The 12,584-nt window shown below is 37.2% G+C and overlaps 2 protein-coding genes across 2 annotated transcripts in view; both read left to right on the top strand.

The window, feature by feature from the left end:
* The window catches only part of LOC128029298 (protein turtle homolog B-like), a 165,372-nt gene that overhangs the window by 65,907 nt on the left and 86,881 nt on the right, over positions 1 to 12,584 (top strand). The gene's annotated exons all lie outside the window — the stretch shown is intronic.
* Positions 1 to 12,584, top strand: part of LOC128029297 (rho GTPase-activating protein 32) — a 29,415-nt gene that overhangs the window by 1,524 nt on the left and 15,307 nt on the right. The window contains exons 2-5 of the mRNA XM_052616988.1: positions 2,146 to 2,263; positions 9,269 to 9,356; positions 9,452 to 9,546; positions 9,635 to 9,719. Of these exons, the coding sequence (XP_052472948.1) occupies positions 2,175 to 2,263; positions 9,269 to 9,356; positions 9,452 to 9,546; positions 9,635 to 9,719 (357 nt within the window). The 5' untranslated portion in view covers positions 2,146 to 2,174. The remainder of the gene's footprint in view (positions 1 to 2,145; positions 2,264 to 9,268; positions 9,357 to 9,451; positions 9,547 to 9,634; positions 9,720 to 12,584) is intronic.

Below are 12,584 nucleotides of genomic sequence, written 5' to 3' on the forward strand. Positions count from 1 at the left end.
GTTTAAGATATTTTAGATTTAGTCCGAGAGCTCTCAGTCCCTCTATTGAAGCTGTGTGTACGGTATACTGTCCATGTCCAGAAAGGTAAGAAAAACATCATCAAAGTAGTCCATGTGACATCAGAGGGTCCGTTAGAATTTTTTGAAGCATCGAAAATCGTTTTAAACAGTTCGCGTCTCCAATACACATTAATCCACAAATGACTTAAGCTGTTAACTTTTTAAATGTGGCTGACACTCCCTCTGAGTTCAAACAAACCAATATCCCGGAGTAATTCATGTACTCAAACAGTACACTGACTGAACTGCTGTGAAGAGAGAACTGAAGATGAACACCGAGCCGAGGCAGATAACGAACAATAGACTGACTCGTTCACGAGTCAAGAACCGTTTCTGTCAGACGCGTCCGATTCGTGAACCTAGGAGCTGAAGATACTGCGCATGTGTGATTCAGCGTGAAGCAGACCGACACACAGAGCGTCTGAACCGAACTGATTCTGTTGGTGATTGATTCTGATTCTGATTTTGACCGGTTGCATCGGTTTTATGATCACCAGTAGTTCTTTCAGACAGTTCGATTCAATAAAAATGTTGAAGAAAACGTTTCACCGTTTCTTTTGCGCTCGACGTAATGGCGTCATTGGCGATGATTGCCCTTGATTCAAGCCTTCGGTTTACCTGGGCTCATAACATTAGCACAGAATCAGTTCATGTTTTTCTTACCTTTCTGGACATGGACAGTAGACCGTACACACAGTTTCAATGGAGGGACTGAGAGCTCTCGGACTAAATCTAAAATATCTTCAACTGTGTTCCGAAGATGAACGGAGGTCTCACTGGTTTGGAACGACATGAGGGTGAGTTATTAATGACATAATTTTGATTATTGGGTGAACTAACCCTTTAAGTCGCAATACAGGCTGTGTAAATAAGTTTGGATTAATCACTAGATCACCTGTGTGCTTATGTATTCAAGGTGAATCTAACCCTCACATGCACACCTCCCTCCTGTCAGGGTGGGTTCATACTGCTGAGTCAACATCAAGCTTCTGCCTGTCTGCTCTTCTGATAGTAGGGCTGGAGTGTGAGAGGAATACTTTCTTGTTTTCATATCTCATTACTCTATCAGAACCAATAGTTCATAAATTACGTCCATGTCAGTTTTCATATAGGTGGTTAAACTGTCTCTGGGTGTGTCACAATACTCCCGCATTCCTTTTGTTTATACTTCACACTTGGATTATTGATGGCATATCGTCTAGTTGCTTGTGTAAGTCTTGTGCAAGCCCTGTATTCATCACGGTCATGCATCACTGAACATGGCACACACTGTTCTCGTCATTGATTTTCTTTAGGTTCATTTGTATTTCAAGGTCCACAGTCGCCATTTTGCCAACTGATTTTTGCATGAATACGAGTGCATTCTTTATCGACATGACTGTGATTTAATAGGTATATTTATAATTATCCACCATGTGCAAATAGATGTTTTATAACTGGTTTACCTTCATTCCTTCCAATTAATATAGCTAATTTATGGAAATAAAAAGTCATAAAAAAATGTTGACACAGTAATGGCATTATAAAGTAAACAAACAAGCCCACCATGCACATACATATTCATTCATTTATTGCAATGATATATCCTTTGATGCTGTTATGTTAATAAAAATAAGTAAATAAATCCACCATATTACATATTTATTTATTGCAGTGTATGTAGCCTTTGATCCAATCTTCAAATTATTTTGACAGCTAGTTTACAATGTTTAATGATATTTGTAAGCATTTTAATTTACATGAAATAAGGATCTGTTAATCAATAGGTAATGTTTAATAAGTTTATTGGTAAACATTAACAATTACATTATTTCATGTTTGTAGCTATTTGAATATACATTAACGTGATGTGTTACAAATACAAACAAATACACATTGAATATACACAAACATGTGTATCATGTTTGTATAAGGATTTATTATTTAAACTTATTATAAAGCGATAAGGCTTTGATGCGTTTAATAATAAAAAGTAAATAAATCCACCATGTACATGCATAACACACTTGTTCATATCACAGGCCTTCATCCTTTGCCAAGGTTGGAGGTTTATGTTAAAGTCGGGTCTCCTCCCTCCCCTCACAGACGGGCAGCTGTTGCAGTGACTCAGTATCATGGAGGCGTGCAGTGGGACTGCAGCAGCGACACACGGCAGAGCTCCAACACCTCTGAGAGACGCATGCAGCCATGATCCCTGTGTAGGGTGAGTTACAGCCTGCATACTTCGCCTCGCGTTCGTCTGCCTGTGTGTTTCTCTTGCAAGGTTAGATCAGGCATTTTTGTTTTACATTTGGCTGAATCTCTGCATAATCCGGTGCAGTGCATGGTTTGGTATCTGCACAACACAGGCATTTCATGTGTCATGTGACTGGTCACATTATTCTACATATGAGACAGCATATTTCAGCTGCATTGCATGCAGCAGATGTGAATTTGTCCCCTGAGGAGTAAATTATAGTGGTGATTTGTGTGCAACTGGTGCCCTACAGAGATGATAACAAGGACAGTAAAGTCATCAATGAACGTGTTGTTCCGCCCCAAGGAAGCAGCCATGGTTTAGTATAATAGTCAGTGACATGACACTTTTTTTTATACTATCTGTAAACGTATTCATTAAATATGCAGTTCATATTTAAAGAGCAGGGTGATAACTATTCTGATATCATCATCAAGTAAAAGCATGAATAAAAGAATTTGAGTCTTGAAAGGAAAACCTTTGCATTAAGTACTGCATCGAGTACAGTAGGTAGTATTTTATTATTATTGTTAATGGAAAAAATTTAGTTTATTAGGCTAATATTAGAAATTGTTGTCTGCCAGATCAAAGTCATGTTATGCAACCAATATGCAAAAACTTGCTTTGGGGGAAAAGGCAACACAGGCTAAACAGGAAATTATATAAAAACCATTGCAGACCCTCAAGTCAAAAAAATCTGTACAAATATTTTTATGGCAAGGTTAGTCAGTGTTATTTTGTAAGAAAAAAAAAAAGGTTTAGCATTTTAGCTAATAATTAAGATTACTTGCATTAAATTTAATACTTTTTACTTGACATTTTATATTCATTAAAAGATATATATTTAACTTTTCTTTTGTTTTCTTAATTTTGCTAACTGTGCCAAAAAAAAAAAAAGATAATCCAGGCATTACCAAGTTGTGTATTAACGTATTGGACATATTAGATTAACTCATGGATATTTATTGATTGGTGAAGAAGCACCAAAAAATTGCAGGACTCGCTTGATGGTGAAAAATGTCCTTTTGATCTGGCCAATATTTAATGTCATGAGACAGAAGTTATTATAATGACAAACTCTTAAGGACTTGTTTAAGACCCAGACAAAACTTTGACATATTCTTTCAAAAGTAAATTTAAAGTCTTTTAAATAGAAATAAAGTCAAAATAACAGTTCAATTAAAATAAAAATAAAAATAAAAAAGTATATATTTTATAGAAATTTGTTTGTAATACTTTATTATTTTTATTCATTTGATTATGATAAGACTGAACAGGTCAATTTGAACAGAATCAATGTTTCACGGCTGGTCACTGAGATGCCCTGCGATTCACTGAACGAGCCGTTTAACATCTAATCTGCGCTGGATATTAATATCCAAAGTATAGTGAAAACACTATCAATTAGCACAGTAACAAGATCGGCAGTTTAAACATTAACTTGTAAGCACAAAACACAAGATACTTCTCTTTTCAGTATGATGAATAAGGCTTTATTAGATAAATCTAAGACATATAAACTAATCTAACACATAAGCACACACACTCACGCATTCATACAAGTCGCAGGAAGATAGAAAGTTAGGGAATAATTTGTTTAAGAGAATGAAAATGTGAAATCCCAAGTTTACAGCAGTACGTTAAATTGTATAGACATGAACAACCATCAATCACTTAATTAGCCCTCGCATTGAGTTCCTCAATGAGGTTAAAATTATATTAGGTACACCAGTAAAGATGAGAGTCTGGAGGTACTTGCGTCACCTGTGTAAAGGTGTCCCTTTGTTGTCGTAGAAAGGGGGCTCCCGAGGTTGCTGATTGGCTGGAAGTTCAGTAGTCCTTGAAGTGATGTCTTGGGAAGCCCGTGGTTGGGTGTTGGCTGAAGATGTGGAGTTGTGGGCTGGTTGAAGTTGAACGGGCACTCGAGGTCAGACACGGCGTTACAAAACTTAACTCAGAACACGAAACTCTCAAACGGAAAAGAAAAGAAACTGAAGAAAAAGAACATAAGTAATGTTTGACGAGACTAGGTGGTGTTTCTTCTCATCGTGGCTAAGTAGCAGCAGGCATGCAGGCCGAAGCATACTTGAACCGCGCTCAAAGAACGCTAAAAGTCATGACTAAAAGCAAACGCTAAAAGCCGGCACGACTGATAGCAAAAGCTAAGAAGCAAGCTAAAAGCTAAAAGCCAATTTTGATGGTGTCCTGAGTATTTAAACTGGCTTTTAGGCCACACCTCAAATGTTGTCTTAACCGATTAGATATCGTCTTTGCTCGGGGTATCATAAATCTTATGTTATCTTATCAAGTACGTGGTCCGAATTTTCTGGCTCTTGCAGGGTATAATTTTGGAAATGATTCCTATAACAAGAATATGACACATTTGACAAATAACTGATGGTCAGAAACGTTTCAAGCAACCAGATTCAAACACATACATACTAAACATGAATCTGAATCCTTAAGCTATCCAATAGTTATTAAAAGACATACACAATAAGTGATTATAAACATGATAGTTAAATGAGTGGGTTACATATAAATGAATATGGAGTTAAGCAATGGACTGATATTCATTTAGAAGTCATTTTGAGTTCATTTTGGTCCATCTACATCTAGAAAATACAGTTCCTGTGCCATTCTCTGACATAAAGATGTTCTATGGAGACCAGAGGTTAAAAGGTCACCTTAGGAATTTCAGTCTGGTTCCAAGGATCTTGTTTATTACTCTCATGGGTTTACATGTGATGGTCGGATGTGCATTTCTTTGACCACCAATCTTGATTACTTGCCCCAAATTTGACAATCTCTTCTCCGAATTGAAATTGTCAATAATTGTTCTAATGGTGTTAATTTTGAAAGCTGTTCCATGAAAGAGTTGGTTGGTTGGTTATCTAGCTTCTGCCTTGTGGCACTAGGAATGATTTACAACATCCTGTTGCCTTTCTGAGGAATTCAGCTCGTGTTTCAACCACGATCCTGATCGACTCTTTAATTTGCCTGGTCCTGGTCTGATACGCTACAAGACTGTGAAAAGATCATTAAATAATAATAATGTGACCATATCAACACGCAATAATTTTGATGAAAATACAAAACTAATATGTAGTTTAAAATGTAAACACTTTCCCAAAAATTGTTCAACAACAACAAAAAATAACATTTTTTTTTTTTTTTTTTGTTAAAATCAAAATATCTTGTTCATTCAATGGCATGAGCAGCAGTTTTTCAATTGAGAAGTCGTTACTGAGAATTGCAATTTTTATAATAACAGTCATGACTATTTAACCATTATCGTGCAACAAGACTAAACGTGACACAAATTTCAATGATTTTCATTAAAAAAGGTTAATATCGACTAAATATAATAAAACCTACCATGCATTTATTGTGAATGCTCTTATAAATCATTGACCAGTAGATTGTAATTTAGAACTCCCTAATCTGTCATTATGTTGCACCTGTGGCTTTAAAATGGCAGTAAACTTTAGCCTCTTTCTTCCATGAACAGGATCAGGCATTGTCATTCAGTCTCACAGTAGTCTAATCTGTCAGAAGAAGGGGGAGTGTGGGATGTTCTGGAACAAAATCACTGACTCTGTCTATTGTCTTCTGAATGAATCGTCAAAACTCTAGCCTTTTATTCCCCTTCTAAAGGCTTCCCAATCCTTATAGCTGTTCCAGCTCACCTTTCCTTACCCCTGGAGTGCATCATATTTCAAGTTACACTTTAGCCCTGTTCTTTGTTATTCAGGGTGATTCATTTGTGACTGACTGACTGATTGAAAAACACACAATAGTGTGCTTCTTACGGCCACTGATCTGATCTTCTATAATGTTTCCTTGTTTCGACCCTCTTGGCCATGTTCTCAGCTGCAGGGTGAACTGGGTAATACTCTGGAGATTTTCTGAAATGGACTGATCATTTCATGATATGAATGTGAAATGAAGGGTGAGCTTTTACTTTTAAAGACTAGAAATGAATGTACCTTTTGGGTATACTTCATTACGATTGTCTTGCGGAGATAGTGTTATATTCTCACATAATAGGTTTGTGTATAATCTGATCCATCAGAAGAGCAGTTTAACTACTGCACATCCTAAACGGCTTTACTAAGTGACTGAAGGCATTATATAAGGTTTAGTACGCTCATTAACAAAACAGAGTTTGTAGTTTTCCTATATAAGATCCTAAAACCCATTGAAAATGCATTAGGATTGGCATGTTTGCTGTGCAGGTTTACTCTTGTGTTATTGACACAGCTTGGCCATGATCAACTTGTAACTCATTGTTTGGTTATTTCCTCACCCACGGGTCATGAGTTCAGTGTAATGAGAGGTGCCCCTCAACTTGTTTAGTTTAATGTCTGCATGTCGTGCTTGATTAGGCAGCTAAATCTGAGGAAAGGCACTGGGTCAGAAGGAATGTATCATGCTTGGGACATACAGTATAGGAGCTATTTGTTCGTGGAGTTTTGGGTTTGGGTCCGCAAAAAGCTTAAAAAAAAGCGTGGGTGGGGGATGGGGTAATAATAGGAGTTTATTAATGATAATTCATAATTTTTTATTATTTTTTTCAGAAATGTTTATATTGTCATTTAGGGTGCGAAATGGATTATCAAAAAGAAAGAAAAACGTATGTAAGGGACTTTGTTCTTTCCATTGGTTGTTGATCGGATAGAAGCTGATCTGATTGCGAGTTTGCAGTTGGTTTAAGCAGACAAATGTTTGGAGAAGTCAAGCATCGTTTCACTGGAAGACATAGTTATGACATTTTAATTCAAATGTATCAATTATTATTCACTCACCCTCATGTCGTTCCTTCTGTCAAACACAATTTTTTTTTTTTTGATAAATGTCCTAGCTGTGGTTGACAAGGACAGAAAAGCACATATATATATATATATTTATTTATTTATTTATTTATTTATTTATTTATTTTTTTCATTTTTCACCAAGTAACAACTTAAGGTTGAAATAAACGGCACAGCTATTATAACATAACCATATTTTAAAACACCAGGCATATACACTTGCCGATTTTATAAATGATTGTAGAGGAAAAACTTGGCAGCATACACAAAGTAAATGAGGATCACACACACTAACAGACTTTTCAAGTTGCTCAAAACACAACAAAGACGCATGACAGATGAAAACGATATGTGCTTTATAATCTGCTCAAAATGAAAGACGCTTGATATTTTTCAAATGGACAGAGTCATAAGCTGTGTCTGAAATCGCTCACTCATTCACTTATACACTAATCCCTATGTAGTGTATGGCAGTTGAGTTCACTAAATCAGGAAGGAGTGAACAAATAAATAAGTGAACGGATTCGGACAGTGACGTATAGCCTACACTGCGCGTGAGACTTGGAGCTGTTGCAAAAACATTTCCATATGTACTTTTATATTACTTGTACCTAATTTTAGAAAATAATACTAATAGCAATAATACTCAAAATTACTTTATATTGCAGTTATACATACCTCTGCGTCAGCTTTGTGGTTTCATCGATGGTAACGTTATATATTTTTTTTTGTAATGCTTATATGTTCATAATCATTAAATGCTATTAAAATAACGTACTGAGAACAAAAAGAAACACACATAAACAAGTTCATAATTATGTATTTATTATTTTTAGTATCTTGAAACTCGCTCAAGCAGCGTTTTGAGCTCAGATGAGCGTCCTCAGGCGACCGTTAATTTTACAACAGAATACACTAACTTTTATTAACGAAAAAATGTAAATTATCCACCAAATTATCATCAGTTTTGTATGTTAACAACGATGCCACCTCAGTAAATTAGTCAAATATTAAACTGGGTTATTGCCTTCATAACATATTTTAATATAAATAATGTAGGAAAAATGTTAAAACAGAAATAATAAAGATGTAAACTTCATCTCTCATTCAAACTCGCTTGCTCCCGCTCTCGCGTTCCAGCTCGACGGTACTCCGCATTGGATTGTGGGAAATAGTGCTTCAGCGAGTGTACATTGGTTTTTGTATTGTGCAACTCTGTGGACCCCAGGAAGATTAGCAACCACTTTGTGGAAGCTAATGGGGATCCAAATTAACAATAAACAATAAACAATAAACACTCGAAATCAGAATGAATTGTGGGTAAAAAGTAGTGGACAAATCTAGGGAATTAAGTCGTTCACCCAGAATTCGGACAGCACTACAAAATGGCTGACAACCCATAAAGTGCACTATATAGTGGATAGGGAGCGGTTTCAGACACAGCAATAGGTTCCTCAAATCTTGTCCTGGAGGTCCAGTGTCCTGCATAGTTTAGCTCCACCCCTAATCAAGCACACCTGAGCAAGCTCATCAAGGTCTTCAGGATCTCTAGAAAATCACAGGTCGGCAAGTTCAATCAGGGTTTGAGCTAAACTCTGCAGGGCAATGGCCCTCCTAGACCGGATTTGGGGAACATTGGTGTAGAGCTAAAAAAAAGATAGCAATTTTCTGTTAAATCTGTCGTCTACTTAAAATCTGCAGACTGCCTTTGACTTTCTGTAACTAGTCTAGACTCCTCCAGACTGCAAATCAGGGCAAAAGCCATGTAGTGTATTCCACCCGCCGCCTTTTTTTATTTATTTATTTTTTTTGTGTGTGTGCCTGCTCCCTGTTGTATGGCTTATAGAAGATCTGGCATATAGTGTACTAGTCATGTGGCCGACTTAAGTTTTGTTTTTGTTTTTTTACATGTGACAACCCCTGGTCACTAAATGGATTCAGTCGATTGGAAAAGGGCAGCTTGAACATTCTGCAAAACATCTTATGTTGTGTTCTACAGAAAACTTATTTTTGGAAACTGTCCCTTTAAAACAATCCTAGCTCAGGAATTTCATTGGTGTAATTGCTTTGTGCCGAGTGATGCGATGTGGAGGTATGTATGTATGTCATAGCAGAAGCTTATTTCAACATACCCCTCTCTAATTCTCTTTTCTTTAAGGCCCCACCCAGAGGAGGATGAGGGGGAGGAAGATAGGAGCTCGCAGCCAGCGGAGACTGCAGGCTGGGAGGACGCCATTGCTGTTATGGTGTGTGTGTGTGTACTGTCTTTCTGTATGTCACGCTTCATGCATTTAGAGTGCTGCATAATCGTTTGTTTACATGTGCGTGTTCGTATACGCAGACACAAGGAGCACCGATGGTCCCTGAACTGCCTGCCGAATCTTCTCTGCGCTCATGTGCCAGCACGGCCAGCATGAAGGTCAAGAACGTCAAAAAGTAGGCGTTTATACGTAAAGGGAAGAGTTGTGTCTCCGTTTTGTTTATTTCATACACAGAATACTGATAAGCTGTTTTTGTTTTGCAGATTGTCCCTCACCAAAGGCCATTTTCCCAGGCTGGCAGAATGTGCCCACTTCCACTATGAGATTGTTGACTTCGGCTCTGTGCAGGTGAGGCTTTTTATGGTAAATGCAGTTCTGCTGAAGGCCATGATCACTCAGGGTTGACGGGGATGTGTTAATTAGGCTCTTGGCTGTGCTTTTCGTTCCACTGGTGGCAGATTATCCATCATGTTGAAATTAGGCCTGTGGTTTAAGTTAGATGCCATACACATTAGTCTCTGTCAGGTTAGTTGCTATCCTGCAAGATCTTCAGACTGGAAAACATCTTGGCTAGCTGTGTGGACTTCAACGTCATTGTTGAAATGTGCATATGCTCAAACATTAATTAACCATATTTATTGTTGTTGCCTGCATTTCCTACATTTTTTATATTTCTCTGTGTATAATGTAAGTATAACCTATCATGCTCCAAAATAGCCCAGTTTAGTTTTATATTGCCATTTTAATCTAGCAAGACTTCTGCAAATGATCTCTGTTATGCAACTTGCCCATACTTTATCAGCACAGGCCAGGATAATGTATACTTAACAGACATGTGACGATATGTAAATGTGAGCAGGAATATGTTATTAATATTAATATGATGTTCATGGTCATAGTAACCATGATGATTAATGCCATGGACTTCAATTGCCACTTCCGTTTTTATAAATGCTCTTCTACTCCTAATGTCTCTGATCAAACATCAGACTGGACTTTTCATTTCAATGCTGATGGGTTCCAGCAGAGAGCAGTAAATACCACTGAGCCCCTCCTCAGTCTTTGCTGTATGTACATTATCCTGCTCTGAGAGTCGATCATGATGTGCATCATGAGCCGTGTATGGCGTCATAGATGAGGAACAGGAAGTTTGCCCTCACATCTCACGGCTCTGTGCTCTGCGCCTCTATCACATTGCATTTTCAGCTCTCAAGGTCACACAGACTCCAGTTCTGTTCGATCACATTGAGTCTCCTGAGCGCATTACACTGACACACTGTGGCCGGGGGCTGGAGGAGTCTTGGCAATTAAGAAACTTGACGTTTCAGGAGGAATGTCTTTTAGGACTACTTCTCTTTTGTTGCCTTCAATGCTCATGTGCATTTCTACAGTTGAACGATACTATATCAATAAACTTGTATCAGATAGCAGCAATTTCATGCCGTGGTGCCTTTTGTTTGTCCGGTGTGAATAATGATAATAATAATAATAAAAATTGTCTTATACAGTATGGACACAAGATAGAAACATGTTCTGTACTGAGGACATCTGAACAAAACTAAATTCAAAATCATAATGCGAGTCCAAGTCCTGGTCATTATTATTAGCAACAGAATATCTTTAAAAATAAATGCAAATTAACCAATTTTGTTTAATTAGCATATTCTTTCTAATAACACAGTTTCTGTCTGTATTGGTAATTTCACTATACAAATTCCTTTTTTTTTTTGTTCAATAACCTTGAATATGCTGCTAAAATATTCAGACTGTACAAAATTAGTTTTAAATTCTGTACTTAAACACCCATTACATTGAATGTTAAATCCAATTGTATAAATGATAAATTAATAGATTATTTTACTGGAAAACAATGCAAAAATATTATTTTCCTTTATTTATTTTGGTAGATTTATTTTATTGGAATTTTATTTGTATTTTTTATGATATTTTTTTTTTTATATATATACGTTGTGGCGAGTGGGGCGGGGCCGAGAGGTGTGGGAACGAGGAGTGAGGCCAGGTGTAGTGATTGGAAATGAGCTGCACCTGCGCCCCACCGCTGGTATCGAGTCCCACAGTAGGAGATGGAAGGATATAAAACTGGAGCGACTATAGTGAAGGACGAGAGAGAGGACCAGGCCTGGGACATTATTTTATGTTTGCTTTTTATTTTGAGCGCACCAGTCGTCCGTGAGGGGCTGGTGTGCTGTTTTGTGTTTATTTTTCAATTATTAAAGTGTTTTGATTGTGCGCCGGTTCCCGCCTCCTTCTTCCCGATGAGTATGGAGATAGTATCGTTACATACGTGTTTCAGGGTTATAATAGTTAACTACAATTTAGCATTTAGCAGATGCTCTTATCCAAAGTGCCTTACAGTACATTCAGGCTATAAATTTTTTACCTATCATGTGTTCCCGGGGAATCAAACCCCCAACCTTGCGCTTGATAATTTCCTTATCAAGTGATAAGGCCAATTGAGCGACAGGAACACTAAAACTACAAAAAAGTGCTGTTTTTTTTGTCGTCTAATACAATGCAGTTCATAAATTTTATATATATATATATATATATATATATATATATATATATATATATATATATATATATATATATATATATATATATATATAATTTTTTTTTTTTTTTTTTTTTTTTTTTTACTGTAGTGTAACCTTGTGTTTAGTCCTATAAACCTGTTCAGTCCTAGAATAGGGTACTGAGTTAACATCTCTTCAGTGGGATCTTTATGTAGACCTTTGTTGCATTCACTGAAGTTGTGTGCATGATCCTCATTCCTTGGCTCAGGATGCCTCATCCCTACTAGTGCAAAGGAAGAGATGGAGACGGAGGAAGCACTGGGCCAAATTCAGTGATGCTGTAATGAACATTTAAGTCTGTGTTTTCCACTATAAGTCGTCTCCGACAGAAGGGAGAGAACGCTCTCTCACCACCATTTCATTATGATGGACCCAATCCTGCAGGTTTCAGCAGGTTCTACAAACAGTCCTGCTAAACCGTGTGAGAAAGCGTTTCCTAAGGGTGGATTGTAGGTGGATTGTGGTTTTGTAGAATATGTTGTACCTGGAACCAGATTCAGGATCTACGTTTATGTAGTCGGTCAGCGCTGGATTATGATTTATCATATTTTTGACTGAAGTGGAGCCTGATTAACTTTTTCTCTCTGAGACTTTGGGCTCATCTTAAAGACATGCA

The sequence above is a fragment of the Carassius gibelio genome, chromosome A15 (assembly GCF_023724105.1).
Source record: "Carassius gibelio isolate Cgi1373 ecotype wild population from Czech Republic chromosome A15, carGib1.2-hapl.c, whole genome shotgun sequence".
In the NCBI taxonomy this organism is placed as follows: Eukaryota; Metazoa; Chordata; class Actinopteri; order Cypriniformes; family Cyprinidae; genus Carassius; species Carassius gibelio.